The sequence below is a fragment of the Natator depressus genome, chromosome 7 (genome assembly GCF_965152275.1).
Source record: "Natator depressus isolate rNatDep1 chromosome 7, rNatDep2.hap1, whole genome shotgun sequence".
NCBI lineage: Eukaryota > Metazoa > Chordata > Testudines > Cheloniidae > Natator > Natator depressus.
This window is the reverse complement of record NC_134240.1, coordinates 71,089,655-71,105,085: the sequence shown is the minus strand read 5'-3', so window position 1 is coordinate 71,105,085 and position 15,431 is coordinate 71,089,655. Positions and strand designations below refer to the sequence as shown.

The window sequence follows — 15,431 nt, the reverse complement described above, 5'->3', positions numbered from 1 at the left end:
ATCATGGGGAAAACTGTAACTTTAATGTATAAAATAATAAGAAGAGGCTTGTGAGCAAACAAGATATATGTTGCTTATCCATGTGGGGAGATATTTACTGCTTTTCACAATGCCTGTGCATCGTTTAAATCTCAATGAAATGGTGCACATGCATGTTGCTCGTCCTCTCCATTTCACTGAATTCCATTAAATTACACTCTTTTACCAGTGATTATTCTTGCCATGGCTATGATAGGCTTCTGAGAATTTACAGCCTGAAAAAAATGAAGTGAAATAACAATAATGATACTTAGCTTTTATATAGCACTTTCCATCAGTAGACCTCAAAGCACTTTACAAAGGAGGGCAGTGAGATTATCCCTGTTTTACAGACTGTGAAACTGAGGCACGGGGAGGTGAAGTGTCCTGTCCAAAGTCTCACAGCAAGCTAGTCGCGGAGCCAGGAGTAGAATCCAGGTCTCCTTCATACCAGACCAGTGCTTTATCCATTTGGCTACTCTTCCTGGAGAGCATCACTCTCTTTTTCATCCTGTCATATGTGCACTAAAACTGCTCATGGCGGTTCTTAGATCTCACAAAGAAAATGTGTTGTTTCAAGGCATGGTTCATGCAGCCACTGGAAATAATGGCCAGGACTTTGACCTACCACTGCAAATGGTGTGTCCCCAGCATATTATGTGATGCTAGATTACACTTTTTTAAATGGAAGCTCAGATGCACATTCTGTGTAATGCTTTATAGATAAAAACATCACACACCCATCAGAGACAGAAAAGACTCAGATTATTTGCTCTCCTAGTGTCCATTCTGCAAAAGGAATGGCATGAGTACCACATAACCATAGCCTTATTGTGACCTATGCTTGCTGCAGTTGTTTTAATCCTTTATTTACCAAATGTTAAGAATTTATGAAATGTCTTTAAGTTCTTTCAAAACTACAAATATGTGGAAACTGACAGTTTGGTTGTTCCCTCCTCTCCACTTGTTAAAAAATTACTGGAAAATAGTCAGATTTTTGGAAGCATGCATAAAACATAAAGAAAATCATGCAATACAGCATAATCATCTTATACAAGATTATTACTCTAATAGGCAAACTATTTTAGTTATATTGTGTTATTCTGCCATTAGTACCACTTGACTGTCAACTGTGCAGCAGAGGGGCTGCAATCAACAAGGATTTCTGTGTGTTTTCCATTGTAAATAGTATTGAGGACAGAAGGGAGAAAGGCACTTAATGGCACAATTTCTTCAGTGATTAAGAATACTTGAGATCCATTTCAATGATCAGAAATGTGTCTTAATGAGACAATTAGTCAAGACATAAAGGCCGCATAGCAATTTAGTTTGGGCTCCTACTGGTACAATTTAGTGTTTCTGTGTTCCTCATGATTTGACTTTCACAATATATGGTATGGAGAGAGAATCTACAGGTAAAATTTCCTTGTTCAGTCATTCCCATGTAGCTCTAACTGTAGGACATGCTAAACATGAAGATTTGAAAGTACAGTAGTCACTTTAAAACTTTTTTAAACATTCAATCTCTTTGCTAAAGTACAGTGCAATAGGATATCCAGCCATCTAGAGATACCATGGCAACTAATTCCCACTAACCTTTGGGTGGAGGGGTTGAAACCCTCAAAGTAGTACTTAAATTTGTATTTTAAAAATTATTTTTTCCTTTTGCAACAATAAAACAGTGGTGGAGACATCACACATGCTGGGGCAAAATTAAGCAAACCGGGCCTAAGATCTGACTAACAAGTTCTAACAAGGCTGCCTAAGAGTTTGATGGATTTAGTTTTTGTCTTACCCGTTCTGATAGTAGTGAATCTTTTCTTGGTTTGAGGTGTTGCAGAGCAGTGATGATGTTACTCTAACCCAGTGGTTCTCAACCTATTTACCACTGTGGGCCACATATGCGGCACAGAATGTGTTATATGGGCCGTCTCCAATACTACCCTGTATGGCCCTGAGGATGTCACATGGCCACAGCTCTCTGCTGACTGGGCCACAAGCGGCCCACAGACCGCAGGTTGAGAACCACAGCTCTAACTCAAAGGAAGATTTACCTCTACCTGAATTCAAAATTCAGACTCTTATCCCACATTCCTTCCACACCCAAAACTCTATCCTGGCAAAAGCAGCCTCAGCTGCCACTAATGTCAATGAGAGCTGTGGCTGCTAATAGCAGAGATGAATTTGGCCACATGGCATCAATGGGAGATTTGGGTGTGCAAAGAATGCAGAATGAGACCCTCAGTAGGTTATTGGTGAGGCCACCCACTATGAGTTTTTGTCTAAAAAATGTAGCTCCTGACCAACTGTTCAGTAAACAACTTTGGGGTTCCTGTAGATTCTTAAAAGTGAAATTCACATCTGCATGTTCCTGAAGGTTCATAGTATATCGATCAGAGGGACTCTATTTCAACTTTGAATTTAGTACAATATTTGAATTCTTTTATACATTCATTCAAATATGAGAGGTTCTTTGTAAGAAATTAAAAAGAGGCCATGTCCTTGTGTAATGTATAAACTAAAAACTTTTAAACTTGTTTAGAAATAGGGCTCACTCCTTCAAGCTCTCTGCATATCTCTTCCATTTACTTCAACGGGCATTCCATTTACAGAGAGCTTAATGGGCCCCTAGTCTTCCATTCCTGTGTCTAAAATGTTCCCAAAATTAAGATTGATCTAAATTAATTATTTAAGCCAAAATTAGTTAATCTAAGAGGTGCAACACAGAACTTGCTGCCAAGTCCTTTTAAACCACCACTGAGCTCTCCTGATTCTGGGTTGTTCCAGGGGCTGGAATGGTCTCTGGCATAACTTAATACAGCTCATAGACAGCCCTCAAGAGCAGCTGTGCTGCCTAGCATCCCTGCAGTGCTATGTGCTGTTAATCCACGCTGACACATCCCTATGCTGGGGCTTGGAAACAGTCCTCTGAAGACAACCTGTGGCTGTCTTCCTCAGTTCCTGTGCTGGGGGAATTATCTGGGGTTTTCAGAGCCCTTTATGCTGTTCTGGTCCCTTTACCCAGCATATATAGACCAGAGTGGGGGGTGAGAATCTCAGTCCTTGTCTTTTGTATCAATAGTGATCGTTTCTAAGTGTAGAACACACCTTTGTCATTGGTGTAAATGTTAATTTTAATACTCAAATAAAATAATACAGAGATATTTCTACTCCCTCTTTTACTCTGAGAGTAAGTCAGGAAGCATCCCATTTGAAGAAGGCAAAAAAGTTATTGTTTTGTTTTAGTCCTCTGAAGGGACAATAAAGTTCCTGCTTCACACAATTTTAGCTACTGGTATGCTTAGTTCTTCCCACTTATTGAAGATGGGTTCTTAAATGCCTCTGGCATTCTTGCCTTATTAGTAAGGGACCATAGCAGGGCATACTGATGGTATTATTTTGACAATGTTTCATTACTTTGCTTCAGATCCATGCTGCAGTAAATGCAGTTTGGTCATTTGTAATTGAAACGATCTCCCTGCAGGTTATGGTTGATAGGAGATGTTGTATGGGGTAGTGTTTGATTATCTCTTGCTCTATAAGGGTGAGCTTCTGTCTTCCTGTAGACATGTTATTAGAAACTGTGGTTGTACCACCTAAAACTACTTTAGGGCAACTACCACGATGCTCCTTTGTTCAAATAGTGGCACTAGGGTGCAAAGATTGACCCAAGGAGTCTTCCTGTTTCACAGGAAGGAAGTAATCAGTTTATAATTTTTTTAAAATGTATCCAGGACCTGAACTGAATAAGCTTTCAAAAATGCCAGCAAAATGATCATTTTCAAACTACTGCATTAACCTGGGCAAAATTATTAAGATGGACTTAAGGTTGACAGTTGCTTGCAGTGTTGTTGTAGCCATGTTGGTCTCAACATATTAGAGAGACAAAGGTGGGTGAAGTAATCTCTTTTATTGGACCAACCTCTGATGGTGAAATAGACTAATTTTCAAGATACACAGAGCTCTTCTTCACTTCTGGGAAAGGTACTCAGAATGTCATAGCTAAATACAAGGTGGAATAGATTTTTGAGCATAAGTAGTCAACACATTTTAAGGCCACTTCACCTTTGGACATAAATTGGTCCAATAAAAGATATTACTTCACCTACCCTGTCTCCCTTAAGGTTGACAGTATGTATCAATAACTTAAGGATAAAAAAGAACTCTGGAGTTAGAGCATTAGAGAGCCAGCAAATTCAGAATTAAAGTTTTAAGAAACACAAACATTTTAAAAGTATGCTAATAAGCAGTTAAGGTTACCCAAACAACATTAACCCTGACCTCATGATAACAACATTCTCTCATCTTCCTTCCCTTAGGATGTTTGCTAAATACTCTAGCTTGTGTCTAGTTACAGAAAAGGGCAACAAAAAGCTTCCATATGAGGAGAGAGTAAAAAAGCCTAGGACTGTTCAGCTTGGAAAAAAAGATGACTAAGGGAGGATATGGTAGCAGTCTATAAAATGGTGTGGAGAAAGTGAATAAGGAAGTATTATTTACTCCTTCACAGAACACTAGATCCAGGGGTCACCCAAAGAAATTAACAGGCATCAGATTTAAAACAAAACAAGGGAAGTATTACCGGTACTTCACAAAGGAGGCCAGAATCAGCACAACTTCTGTATGAGTGAGTATGGGATCCTAGTTTTGTGGTCACTGATAAAACTAACCATTTAGTATGGATGGTTAAAGTTGTATAAGAGATTCTGATTTTTCTTAGGAGAGCATTATGGCTCAGAGATTTTATTATTTAGGTGTCTTAACCACATTTCCATACTGTCAATGTTTTTGTTTCTTTTAAAATTAACCTGAACTCTGAACTGATGGTCTTAACTTGAAAAGCTTCTCCCTAAATTTTCTTCATGGCAGAAATAGTTACACACAGTGATGATATGTTGCATGAAGAGCTGTCTTAAACCTAAACTCTAGAATACCCATGTTGTAATTTAAAAGAATTTATTAAAACCATATAGAAACTACATATGAATCTGTAATATATTTAAGATTAAATGAATATATAGTTGATTCTGTAAGAAGGTAATACATACTTGTTTATTTGACATGACCATATTTTATTTAATTATGCAGAGAAATACTAAGCAATGTGAAAATGTACAGAACGACCTTTATCCTGGCATTTCTGATGCCATTGTAATATAATTCCTTGGTCTACAGTAAACCAGTGTGAGAGAACATGTGCCTGATAATCAGTAGGCATTTAGCACTGCTATTCTGGCTTCTTCACATAGTGGATCCAATTTGCCATCACCTCCTAAAGGAGAAAGATAACACTTACAAAGAATATGCAGAGTAAACAGATTTTCATCTCATACTCCTCCTCCTTGTCATAGCATTCATACATTCCTTTAAGGTCTCTCATTCAAGTACTGGAACCCAACTCAACCCTGCCTCTTGTGTGATATCTGACAGGATTCCTAAAAAACTGGTTAAATCTTCAGCCCACTGTAAATCCTGATGTCTTGGAATTATGGTAGTATCTGGGTTTTCCTGGGACCCTATACAAGTAACAACCAGGACTGATCTTGGTTAGCTGAATAATTTGATGACACTGGATTCAGTACTTGGAGTGGAGAACTTCAGAGAATACAGATATGTTGCAGGCAATGGATGTACACTGCTGGTGATTCAGTAGATGGATAGCACTCCTCTCCATAAGCCAGTATTTAATCAGTGCACCAGCATGGAATTAAGTGTTGTTGGCAGTGACATCTTTCAGATAACAAAACTGAAGTCTTTGCCGCATGTAATCGATAGTGATTCTATGACATTTTTGAACTGATAGAGGTTAATTTGAGCTGGCTGGAAAATGGAAATTCCTTATGGCAAAAATTTCATGCTTTTGGGAAAAAAAGTCCCAAATCGAGATGAAAAGTCAGACTGCCAGGAAGGCTCTCACCAATTTCACTTTCTCCCTGCAGGCAGAAAATGAAATTGGCAAGAACCTTCCAGGTGAGCAACCAGGGAGGTGTCATTTTGACAAAACTGGATGGGGAAAACTTCCTAGGGAAAATTTCAATTTTGCAAAAAGGGCAGTTTCTGTTAGAAAATCATTGTGCTGAAAACTCCCAACCAGCAATAATATTAATTAGTGTTCTGGCCAAACTACAGTATAGGTTATTAGATGCAGGTATACTAAATTTCACCTGCCATTTTAGTTGAAACACTCTTCACCTTTTGTCCTAACCTGCTGTGCCCTGCACCAAATGCAGCTTTAGTCTGAAATGACCCTGTTATATATAATCTTACCTACCTCACATAACTGTGAGGATAAATTAACTATGCATCATACTTATATGGCCTTATTACTGTTGATTCTGAGAGCCTCACAATCTTTAATGTAGAGAGACAAGGTGGGTGAAGTAATATCTTTTATTGGACCATTCTTCTGTTGATGAGAGAAACAAGCCTCGAGCTAACACAGAGTTCTTCTTCACAATACCCTTGTGAGATAGGGAAGTACTATTTCCTAATTTCACAGATGGGGAACAAACATACAGAGAGATTAAGTGACTTACCCAAGGTCAAACAGCAAGCCTGTGATGGAGCAGAGATATGAATCTGGGTCATCAAGCTCCAAGCTACTGCCCTAACCACTGAGCCATCCTTTTTCTTACTGTGCACTTTAAGATGCCTCATGTATAAGGCATTTTAGAACTTCTAAGTATTAATATTAAAATTGACAGAAATTTGACTATGCCTTAGGAAGTGCTATTATTTCAAAATTAAATAGCTTTTAAAGAGGAGTTACAGTGAAGAAACTCCTATACTTACCAAAGTCCAGGTCATTAATGTTGCACTGGAAAACAGTCTCTCCATTCACTATGAGTTCTACATTATTCCAATCTGGTATCTTTTCTAGAATAAGTTGGTGACCCTCTGCTAGCAACACAGCTACAAAAAGAGCAGAAAAACAGCATGTGGTAACTGTCATTTGCTTGGTTTTCCATGAACTTTTAGTATTTCTAAATTCTGGTATTCATAAGAGCAAGGATCTGATAATAAGGCACAGTGCAGGCAAGCACAGTGCAAGATTACCCACAAAATTCTACCAATTCTAATTTGTAGCTTCACTATTATTACAGTAATGGGCCTGCTTCGATGGAAAAACTCCACTTTCTCAATTATAGTCTTGCATTAAAAGAAAGGCAAGAAGCTCGCTATGCACTTAAATATGCTATTAATGGTCATAACAGCCATGAGGAACACAATTAATTTGTAGGTAATTTCAAAAGAAATCTCCAATAAAACGTTAAAACAGTGTTATTGTGCAACTGGAACAGCAGGCAATCAACCTTTAACTGTACGGTTGACTGGCACATATAATTCATCTTGTTTCTGAAAGAGTGCTTAGAGAATTATTTCTGAATATAATTTAATATTTCTGAGATTTTCTAAAGTAGTTGAAGAATCTGATCAAACACGTCCTCTGTTTGTTTTTCCAAAACTCGATTGGAGATCCATTCTGAACAGAATGTAAAGGAGTACTAGTAGCACCTTAGAGACTAACAAATTTATTTGAGCATAAGCTTACGTGAGCTACAGCTCACTTCATCGGATGCATTTGTTAGTCTCTAAGGTGCCACTAGTACTCCTTTTCTTTTTGCGAATACAGACTAACATGGCTCCTACTCTGGATTCTGAACAGACTGATCCATGTTGGCCACCTGCTTTCACAAACTAGGAGGGAACTAGTTTGTTGCAGCACATTGTACAGTGCTGACTTAAATTCAGCAAAACTGAGGAAATAGGAGGATTGGTTATTAATACAGTTCTAGCAATTCATAATTAGTGTATTGTTCTGATTTGGACCTTCATATGCTTTGTAAATGGCATCTTATGCTGTGTGCGCGTGTGTTTTGGCAGTCTAAGCAAAATCATGAAGCAGTGTACCGTTAATTACTTATCAATAGAAAACTAAAAGAGTTTGAGCTAATATTAAGATTACCACCAATGCAAAACAGTCCTTTTCAGCTCAGTGTTCCAGTCAATGTTTCTTTCAGAAAAGTAAACAGAAGTATCAACTTTTTGCATCTAATTACTATTACAGTTATGACTTTTATGTGTCCACTTCATTGTTTAATCAGTTTAGCATAACTAGAGACAACTGTGAAAAATATGATTATAGAATTTTAATTTAACTTCTTGAGAAACTGCAGATAGTGGCTCAGCAAGGAGTCCACTTAATAAGGTAGTGCTCCTTGAGTTTCCAGCAGCATGACAGTTTGGGAGAGGCTTCATTAGCTACTTCATTAGAATGCTTTCTGGAGAGTTTTAATGGTCATCTGTGATAATTAGCTCTGTAAAGTTCATATTTACCGAATATAAACTACTTGCAGTAGGTGGTATTCCACTTCTTTACTGTCCATTCCACCATTTATCTAATGTCCTCTGAATTAATTTCTGAAAGAGATAGCTCAATGAGGGACTTAGTCAAACAATTTCATTAGTTTAGGATCTGATTCTGCAAAATCCTTACCCATGTTTCTTACATATTCCATTGATTTCAGTGGACGTCTTTACAGTAGTAAACACAACATACACAAGTAAAAGTTTGCTGAATCAGACCCTTAATGTTAATTTTTTCTTTTGTTTTAATAAAGATATTCCATTAGAACAAAAAGATATACAATTTATTATATGACAACTCATTTTAGGTGCATTTCCAGGTTTGGATAGGCAGAGGGTTTTTTTGTTTATAAGCTATTGTAAATGGAAATAAACAATACAATTAAAGTGGGAAAATATTACTTATTCCCTAATAAATGGAAATTAGACTACAGAAGTTCTTCATTCGTGTACATCAGAAAAGAGTTTTGCAGCTATATTAATATAAATCATTTTAATTACAATTCTTCTCTCGTTTGGGACGCTGAAATGAATATATTTTCCCACAGCTATGTATATCACCATTAAACTCTTCTAGCCATAGACAGCTCTACTATACTTTTCTCAGCACTGCACTAAAGGGTTAAAAGCTTCTTTTGCTACCTTTATACTATTTAAACCTCAAGCATAATATACTGAGCACCTCCAGGCCAGCTCAGTTCCCAATTCAGATGTCTCAGCTACTTACTGAGGGTGAAATCCTGGCTCCACTAAAATCAATGGGAGTTTTGCCATTGACTTCAGTGGAGCCAGAATTTCACCCTTAGCCTCAAGGTATCCTTCTGTCTACTTTCTATTAGTTGTTGTGAGTTATCAATGATCTGTTAAAAGGAAGACTAAATAAGATTACTTTGCTGGTTTCCAAGTACTTTATTTTACAGCTATCTTATCATGAATTTATGTAAACTATGAAAATACATAGAATTTAAGTTTATTTCACGCTCAGCAAAGCTTATGCTTTTAATGGATTTTTGTGTAACTGGAAAACTAAAAGGAAAAAAAAACATGGAAATAAACATAACTTAAATATCAGCTTACTTTATGAGCTAGAAAGGATTTTAAGTACTCATTCTTACTAAGTCAGACTTAAAGATCTGCTCTGTTCTCCAACACAGTGGTTCTCAACCAGGGGTACACAGAGGTCTTCCAGGGGGTACATCAACTCATCTAGATATTTGCCTAGTTTTACAACAGGCTACATAAAAAGCACTAGCGAAGTCAGTACGAACTAAGATTTCATACAGACAAAATGAGAAAGTAATCCATTTTTCAGTAATAGGGTGCTGTGGCACTTTTGTATTTTTATGTCTGATTTTGTAAGCAAGTAGTTTTTAACTGAGGTGAAACTTGGGGTACCCAAGACAAATCAGACTCCTGAAAGGGGTACAGCAGTCTGGAAAGGTTGAGAACCACTATTTAACTTCTATTAATGGAAACTGCATGCCTAATTGCACTGATTTCAACAGAGTTACATGAGGGTTGAACTGGGTCTAATATGTGTATTAGTTGAATTAAGGTGTTATATTTTTGAGGGCCAGTTTAAATGTCAAATACATGTATTTGGTAGATCAACTGATAAATCACTGTATAAAGCAAAGGAGAGAATAATTAAAGTTATTCTTGACAGCCAGTTGTCATTAATTACATAGATGTTATGAGATGTTATAATCTTACTGAGCCATTATTCAAACTTCCCCAAAAAACAAAATCTGATGATTGGAGTGATAGTTTGTAAGCCATTTGCACTGTGTAAAGAACTGCACGATTAAAGCAGAAAGAAATTTTTTTCCCTGGCATATATAGAAACAGAGACTATCCTCAGTGTTTACAAGCAGTGAACTGAAAATGTAAATGCTGCTGCTGTATTTTATTAATAGGGATGAGAGGAATATTCACTCTAAATCTGATTTATATATGTATACTTGTAATTTGCAGGCATTTGTATTCAAGTGAGTGACCAAATAACTGTAATATCCATCACCGCTTTCAAGTTTAGTGGAGATGAGATGTGGAAGGTGTGTATTTAAAATTGAGGAATAGTTACTGAAGCATGATCAACTTAAAAGTCACATTTGTATGTGAAGACTGTTTATCTAGTGTTATATAGAACATGCAAGTTAAATATAACTGAAAGCTTTGAAAACCCTGAAAAATATTTGTATAACTTCTCTTGTACGTTGACAGTCCCTTGTGGATAGACAACTTGGCCCCAATCCTGCAACCACTTGTACAACTTAGGTAATTTTATGCATGAGTGTAGGTAGTGTGTTAAGAGTTAGTTGAGAGAGAGTGTTTACAGCAAGGGTGGTCAACCTGTGGCTCCCGAGCTACATGTGGCTCTTCAGAAGTTTAATATGTCTAGGCACCGACTCTGGGGCCACCTTTGGTTTACAGGATCAAGGCTGTAAGTCAGTTTCTTCTGTTGCTTGCGTGAGACTCCTATAGTTAAAGCCCTGACAAACCATTTTTACAGAAACAGGAAAAGCTGATGTAAAACCCCAGAAACTGGCCCCGGGCCTCACCCCCGCCTAGTGCATGAACCTAGTCCAACTTCTTTTAAACTAACTGGATTTCAAGTTGCCTTCCAGCAGGGGATTTCATTTCCTCTTCTCGCCCCAACGGCAACGTTTGGCTGCCGCTGCTTGTCCTCTGTCCTTATCTCGTTTCCTCAGGGGCAGTGCGGCCGGTGCCCCTACACGGGACAGATGGGGGTGAGCAGCTGCAAAGATCTGAACCCAACTCGGGACCGAGCCCTTCAGGGGTGGGCGGAGAAGCGGCTGACGTGACGGGAAGGCCCCGCACAGCTTTAAATGAGCGCCCAGGGCTGGCACTGCCGGCGGGGATCTCCCGCCACATATGTACCCGAGGTAAACACCTAAAGCGGGCTCCGTGTGAAAGCTGCTGCACGAGGCCCCCCGGCTCCCCACACTGGTGCAAGAGCTGAGGAGACACCTGGGGGGAAAGGGGAAGAGCTGACAGCCCCTCCCCCAGCCGGACTTGGGTCTCTGCCCTCCCGCCCGGTGGTGGGTCGGGGGGAGCCGCCCACGCACCTTGCAGGCCCTGCAGGCGGAAGGGCCTGTGCTCCAACACCCCGCAGCTCCGGTAGGGGCCGAACCGGAGCGTCAGCAGCGCGCGCGGGGGCATGGCGGGCGCAGAACCCCGGCCCCAGCGACAACAGCCGCGCCCGGCGGTTGCTAAGGCAGGGGACTGCGGGTCACGGGCGTGGGGCCGCCCTGCTGGGTGCGGCGCCCGGGCTCTGGTCTCCCCAGCGGCGGCGTGTGTGGAGAACGGCGGGGACCGTAATATGCCGCACCGAGGGCGGGCGCCGCTGCAGCCGGGTTTCTGGCATGGAGCAAGGGCTGGCTGGGCGTCGGGCTCGGTTTGCGGGTGGCACACAGCCTGGCTGGCACGGGCTGTGCGCGGGGCCTACGCAAGCCCACACAGACACACACACGCAGCCTGGCAGGGTCTGTGCGTTACACACAGCCTGTGGGTCCCGCACGCACAATCTGCAACCAAGACAGAGCCTGGCACTGTTTGTGGGACACCCCAACCCCCAGGTTCACAGTTGCCAGCTCTCACATGATAAACAAGCACCCGACTTTCAAATTAAGCCAGAAATCAAGCTAATCCCATTTCAAAACAAGCCAATCCCTAAGAACCCCAACACTCCATGTGATTAGATTCCCTCCCCCCCCCCATGCAGTCTGGGACTTTGGTGAGCCTGCACTGCACCCCTCACTATCTCCCCACTCTTTCCCCCTTTTTGCCCCTTGCCCCTGCTTGCCCGGAGCTGATAAAAAACAAAACAAAAAACAACCCAACAAACTATAAGCCAAACAAGCAACGAGCTACTATCCAACAAGCAACTCACAAGCCAATTCAGCCAAAAATAAGCTCAGGTTTTTTTGCGGGTTTGGCATGTCTGACCAGGTTTCACTTTCATTTCAAAAAGGGGTTTCATAACCTTGTGTAATTTGAGTCAGTTCCCCTTTTATAACAAATAAACATGAGTGTTTATGTTAATAACCACATGGAAGCACACTCTGAAAATACAGTTATTGAATAAATGAAACGTGCGTCTGTATAAAGCACTGCTGTCCTGATGGCATAGGCTAAAATGTTATTTCTGAAACACACTTTTCTCATGTTTGTTATGGGAGAGCATAAGGGCTGACCAAGAATGGACCCAGTGTGCTAGGCACTGGGAAAACACAGAGCAATAGGCAGTCCTCATTACTGAATAATGTCATGTTGACTATAAAGGTTATTTTGTTTTGAGACGTTATTTAAGGAAAGAAGAGTCTGGGATAGCAGTTGAATTCTCTGCCTCAAGCTTCCTGGACAGGAAAATAAGGTTCTCTACCATACCTCAAATATTTTAGGTATTTTAAACTGGTATTGTTGGAATGTAGGAGCAGGATTGAAACCTATAAGGGAAGGAGTACCATGTAGTGGTTAGAATGTGCACTTCCAAGTTTTGTTTTTGGCTCTGATACTTATATGGGGAGGTGACCGTGGGCAAGTCACTTAACCTGACTGATTTAGGTCTCTTCATTCAATACACAACATAGGGCCTTCACTGCCTTCCATTTTTGACAGTCTCTTGATGCAGTCTCAGCTTCTTCCCATGTCAATTTGATAGCTTTCAGTTCTGCTTCAGTTGTGCTTTCCCATGTTATCCTTGGTCTACCTCCTCGCCTCTTGCCCTGGAGATTCCAGTCCAATGCCTCTGTTATGTTATGCAGCTCTTTCCTCCATATATGTCCTAGCTATCTCTATTTTTGTTCTGTAATTTCCTGTCTCATAGGTTTTGCTCCTCCATAATTCTTCATTTGTGACTTTTTTTGGCTATCTAATGTTGAAAATTTGTCTAAAGCAGTTGTTTATGGAAACTTGGAGCTTAGATAATAAGGTCTTAATAAGTCTCCAAGTTTCAATGCTGTATAGTAAGACCAACTCTCGAATGGTATTAAATATTCAAAATTTCAAAGGTTAAGAATCTGTTTCTCCAGATCCACTTTCAAGTTACAAAGGCGTGTCTGGCTTTCGCTATTCTGGCTTTTAATATTTTCATGTATGTATAGATCAAATAGTAACCCTATGTATCATCACAGAACTGCCAATCAAATAGCAGTCACCACTTTACATGAATTTTATAGATTTCCAAAAACCTTTGATACAGTGGAAAGAACAGATTTATGGAAGTTGCTAAGCCACTATGGAATCCATCAGAAATTTGTAAACATCATTCAGAGCTTCTATGAAAACATGACATGCCAAGTAATACAGAACAGTTAACTGACTAAGTCATTTGTCATCAGACAAGGATGTCTTATGTAACCCATGATCTTTTTACTGGTAGTAAGTAGGTAATGAGAGAGACCATAGAATGCTTATTGGCAGGGGGGTAGACTAGATGATCCTTGCAATCCCTTTTAACTTTTGACTCTATGAATAACCAAGGGGCATACAATGAACTTTTACACAGAAGTTAGAAGACCTTTGTCACAGACACGCAGGGCCATCCCTAGCCATTTTGGTGCCCTGCGCAGTTCTCCCCCACCCCCCGCAGGGTGTGTGTGTATGGCCCCAGGCCTCCGCGGGGCAGGGGTGGGGCATGAGCAGGCTTGGGGCCAGTAGGGAAACCGCCCCCCAGCATGAGCCAGTGGAGCGGGTTGGGGCCAGGTCGCTGCACTTCATGTTGCCCAGTGAGTGCAGGATGGGCCCGACCCCGCGCTTAAGGGGTGGTGGGAAGTGAATTGACCCAGCCCACTCCACTCTGCTCCCCTGGCTCCCGGACTTTGGGGGATGGGGGAACTGACCCCCAGCGCTCAACGGTGGCGCAGCTGGGAGTTGGTGACATGGCGCAGGCTGGGGCTGGGTCGCTGCACTTACCGCCGCCCGGTGAGTTCAGGGCACTCGACCCCTGCTGCAGCCCTCAGGGTAAGGGGTGGAGTGGGGGTGGGGCTGGGGCAGGAAGGGGCGGGGTGGGGGCGGGGGCCATGGAGAAGAAGTGGAGCAGGGGCTGGAGCAGCACCCAGCTGCGTAGGGCACCAGGAAGTTTGGGGCACCAAATTTGGGTAGGGTGACCAGATGAAACGGACAAAATATCGGGACACATGGGGGAAGCAAAAAAAAAAAAAAAAAGTGGCCGTAGCCGAGTTGCCGAAGCAAAAAAACAAAACAAAAAATCCCCCGCCGGAGCAGCCAAATCCGCAATATCGGGATAAATGGCATCCCAACCGTGCATCGGTCGGGACGTGGGACAAAGAACTAAAAATCATGACAGTCCCGATTTTATCGGAACGTCTGGTCACCCTACGTATGGGTAGGGACGGCCCTGCAGACTGGGGTTTGGGTGGCCAGGTCTAGTGGTCGGAATTAGAGGCAGAGGCCAGAAACAGTACTAAGGATCAGAGCTGCAGTCAGGAATCAGGAGTCAGAGCCAAGGGTCAGATCTGTGTGAGGAACAGAGCAGAACAGGAGCAAGGCATGTATCAGAGCAATCGCAGTGGCAGGCATAAACTTTGAAGAGCCGCTGGCCTGGTGCTGCTTCTGGGCTTAAGAGCAGGCGTGGCCTCTCAGCCAGTCAGGGAGTCTGGTCAATCAGGGTGTTTAGCTGGTCCCAGGCATGGCTGCAATCCCTGATTCCTGACAACCTTGACTTTGCACATTACATCAATTTGCTATTCCATTTCCATAGAGATGTGCAAGCCAAAACAAATGCTTTCCAGGCCTGTGCACAATTAGTAGGGTTGAAAATCAACAGCGAGAAAACCAGAACCAGGCCATCAACACACAAGAAGAAACACCAATTACACTTTCTGGGACTAACATAGAAGAGGTCTGATATTTCACATACCTTGGCAGCATTGAAAGTACGTCAGATGAAACAGATGAAGATAACATAGCACATCGTTTTAACATATTTGCTTAAGTAAGAAATGAGGCTAAAATAACTGCTGTCTATATGATTTAATAAACTCAATCAGGTCTTTTCTTGC

At 41.3% G+C, this 15,431-nt stretch overlaps 1 protein-coding gene across 1 annotated transcript; it reads right to left on the bottom strand.

Moving 5' to 3' along the window:
- Window positions 1-5,183: 5,183 nt before the first annotated feature.
- Window positions 5,184-11,772, bottom strand: C7H10orf53 (chromosome 7 C10orf53 homolog). The gene is made up of 3 exons (XM_074959949.1): window positions 11,475-11,772; window positions 6,811-6,930; window positions 5,184-5,290 (listed from the first exon to the last, which is right to left on the bottom strand). The coding sequence occupies exons 1-3, from the start codon at window positions 11,566-11,568 to the stop codon at window positions 5,226-5,228; spliced, it is 279 nt and encodes a 92-aa protein (XP_074816050.1). The 5' UTR covers window positions 11,569-11,772; the 3' UTR covers window positions 5,184-5,225.
- Window positions 11,773-15,431: the final 3,659 nt, after the last annotated feature.

Coding starts and splice junctions, on each gene's coding strand:
- C7H10orf53 (XM_074959949.1), bottom strand. CDS start 11,568: ATGCCCCCGCGCGCGCTGCTGACGCTCCGGTTCGGCCCCTACCGGAGC. Junction 6,931..11,474: donor CCGCCTGCAGGGCCTGCAAG/GTGCGTGGGCGG, acceptor CTCTTTTTGTAG/CTGTGTTGCTAGCAGAGGGT. Junction 5,291..6,810: donor CATTAATGACCTGGACTTTG/GTAAGTATAGGA, acceptor TTTCTCCTTTAG/GAGGTGATGGCAAATTGGAT.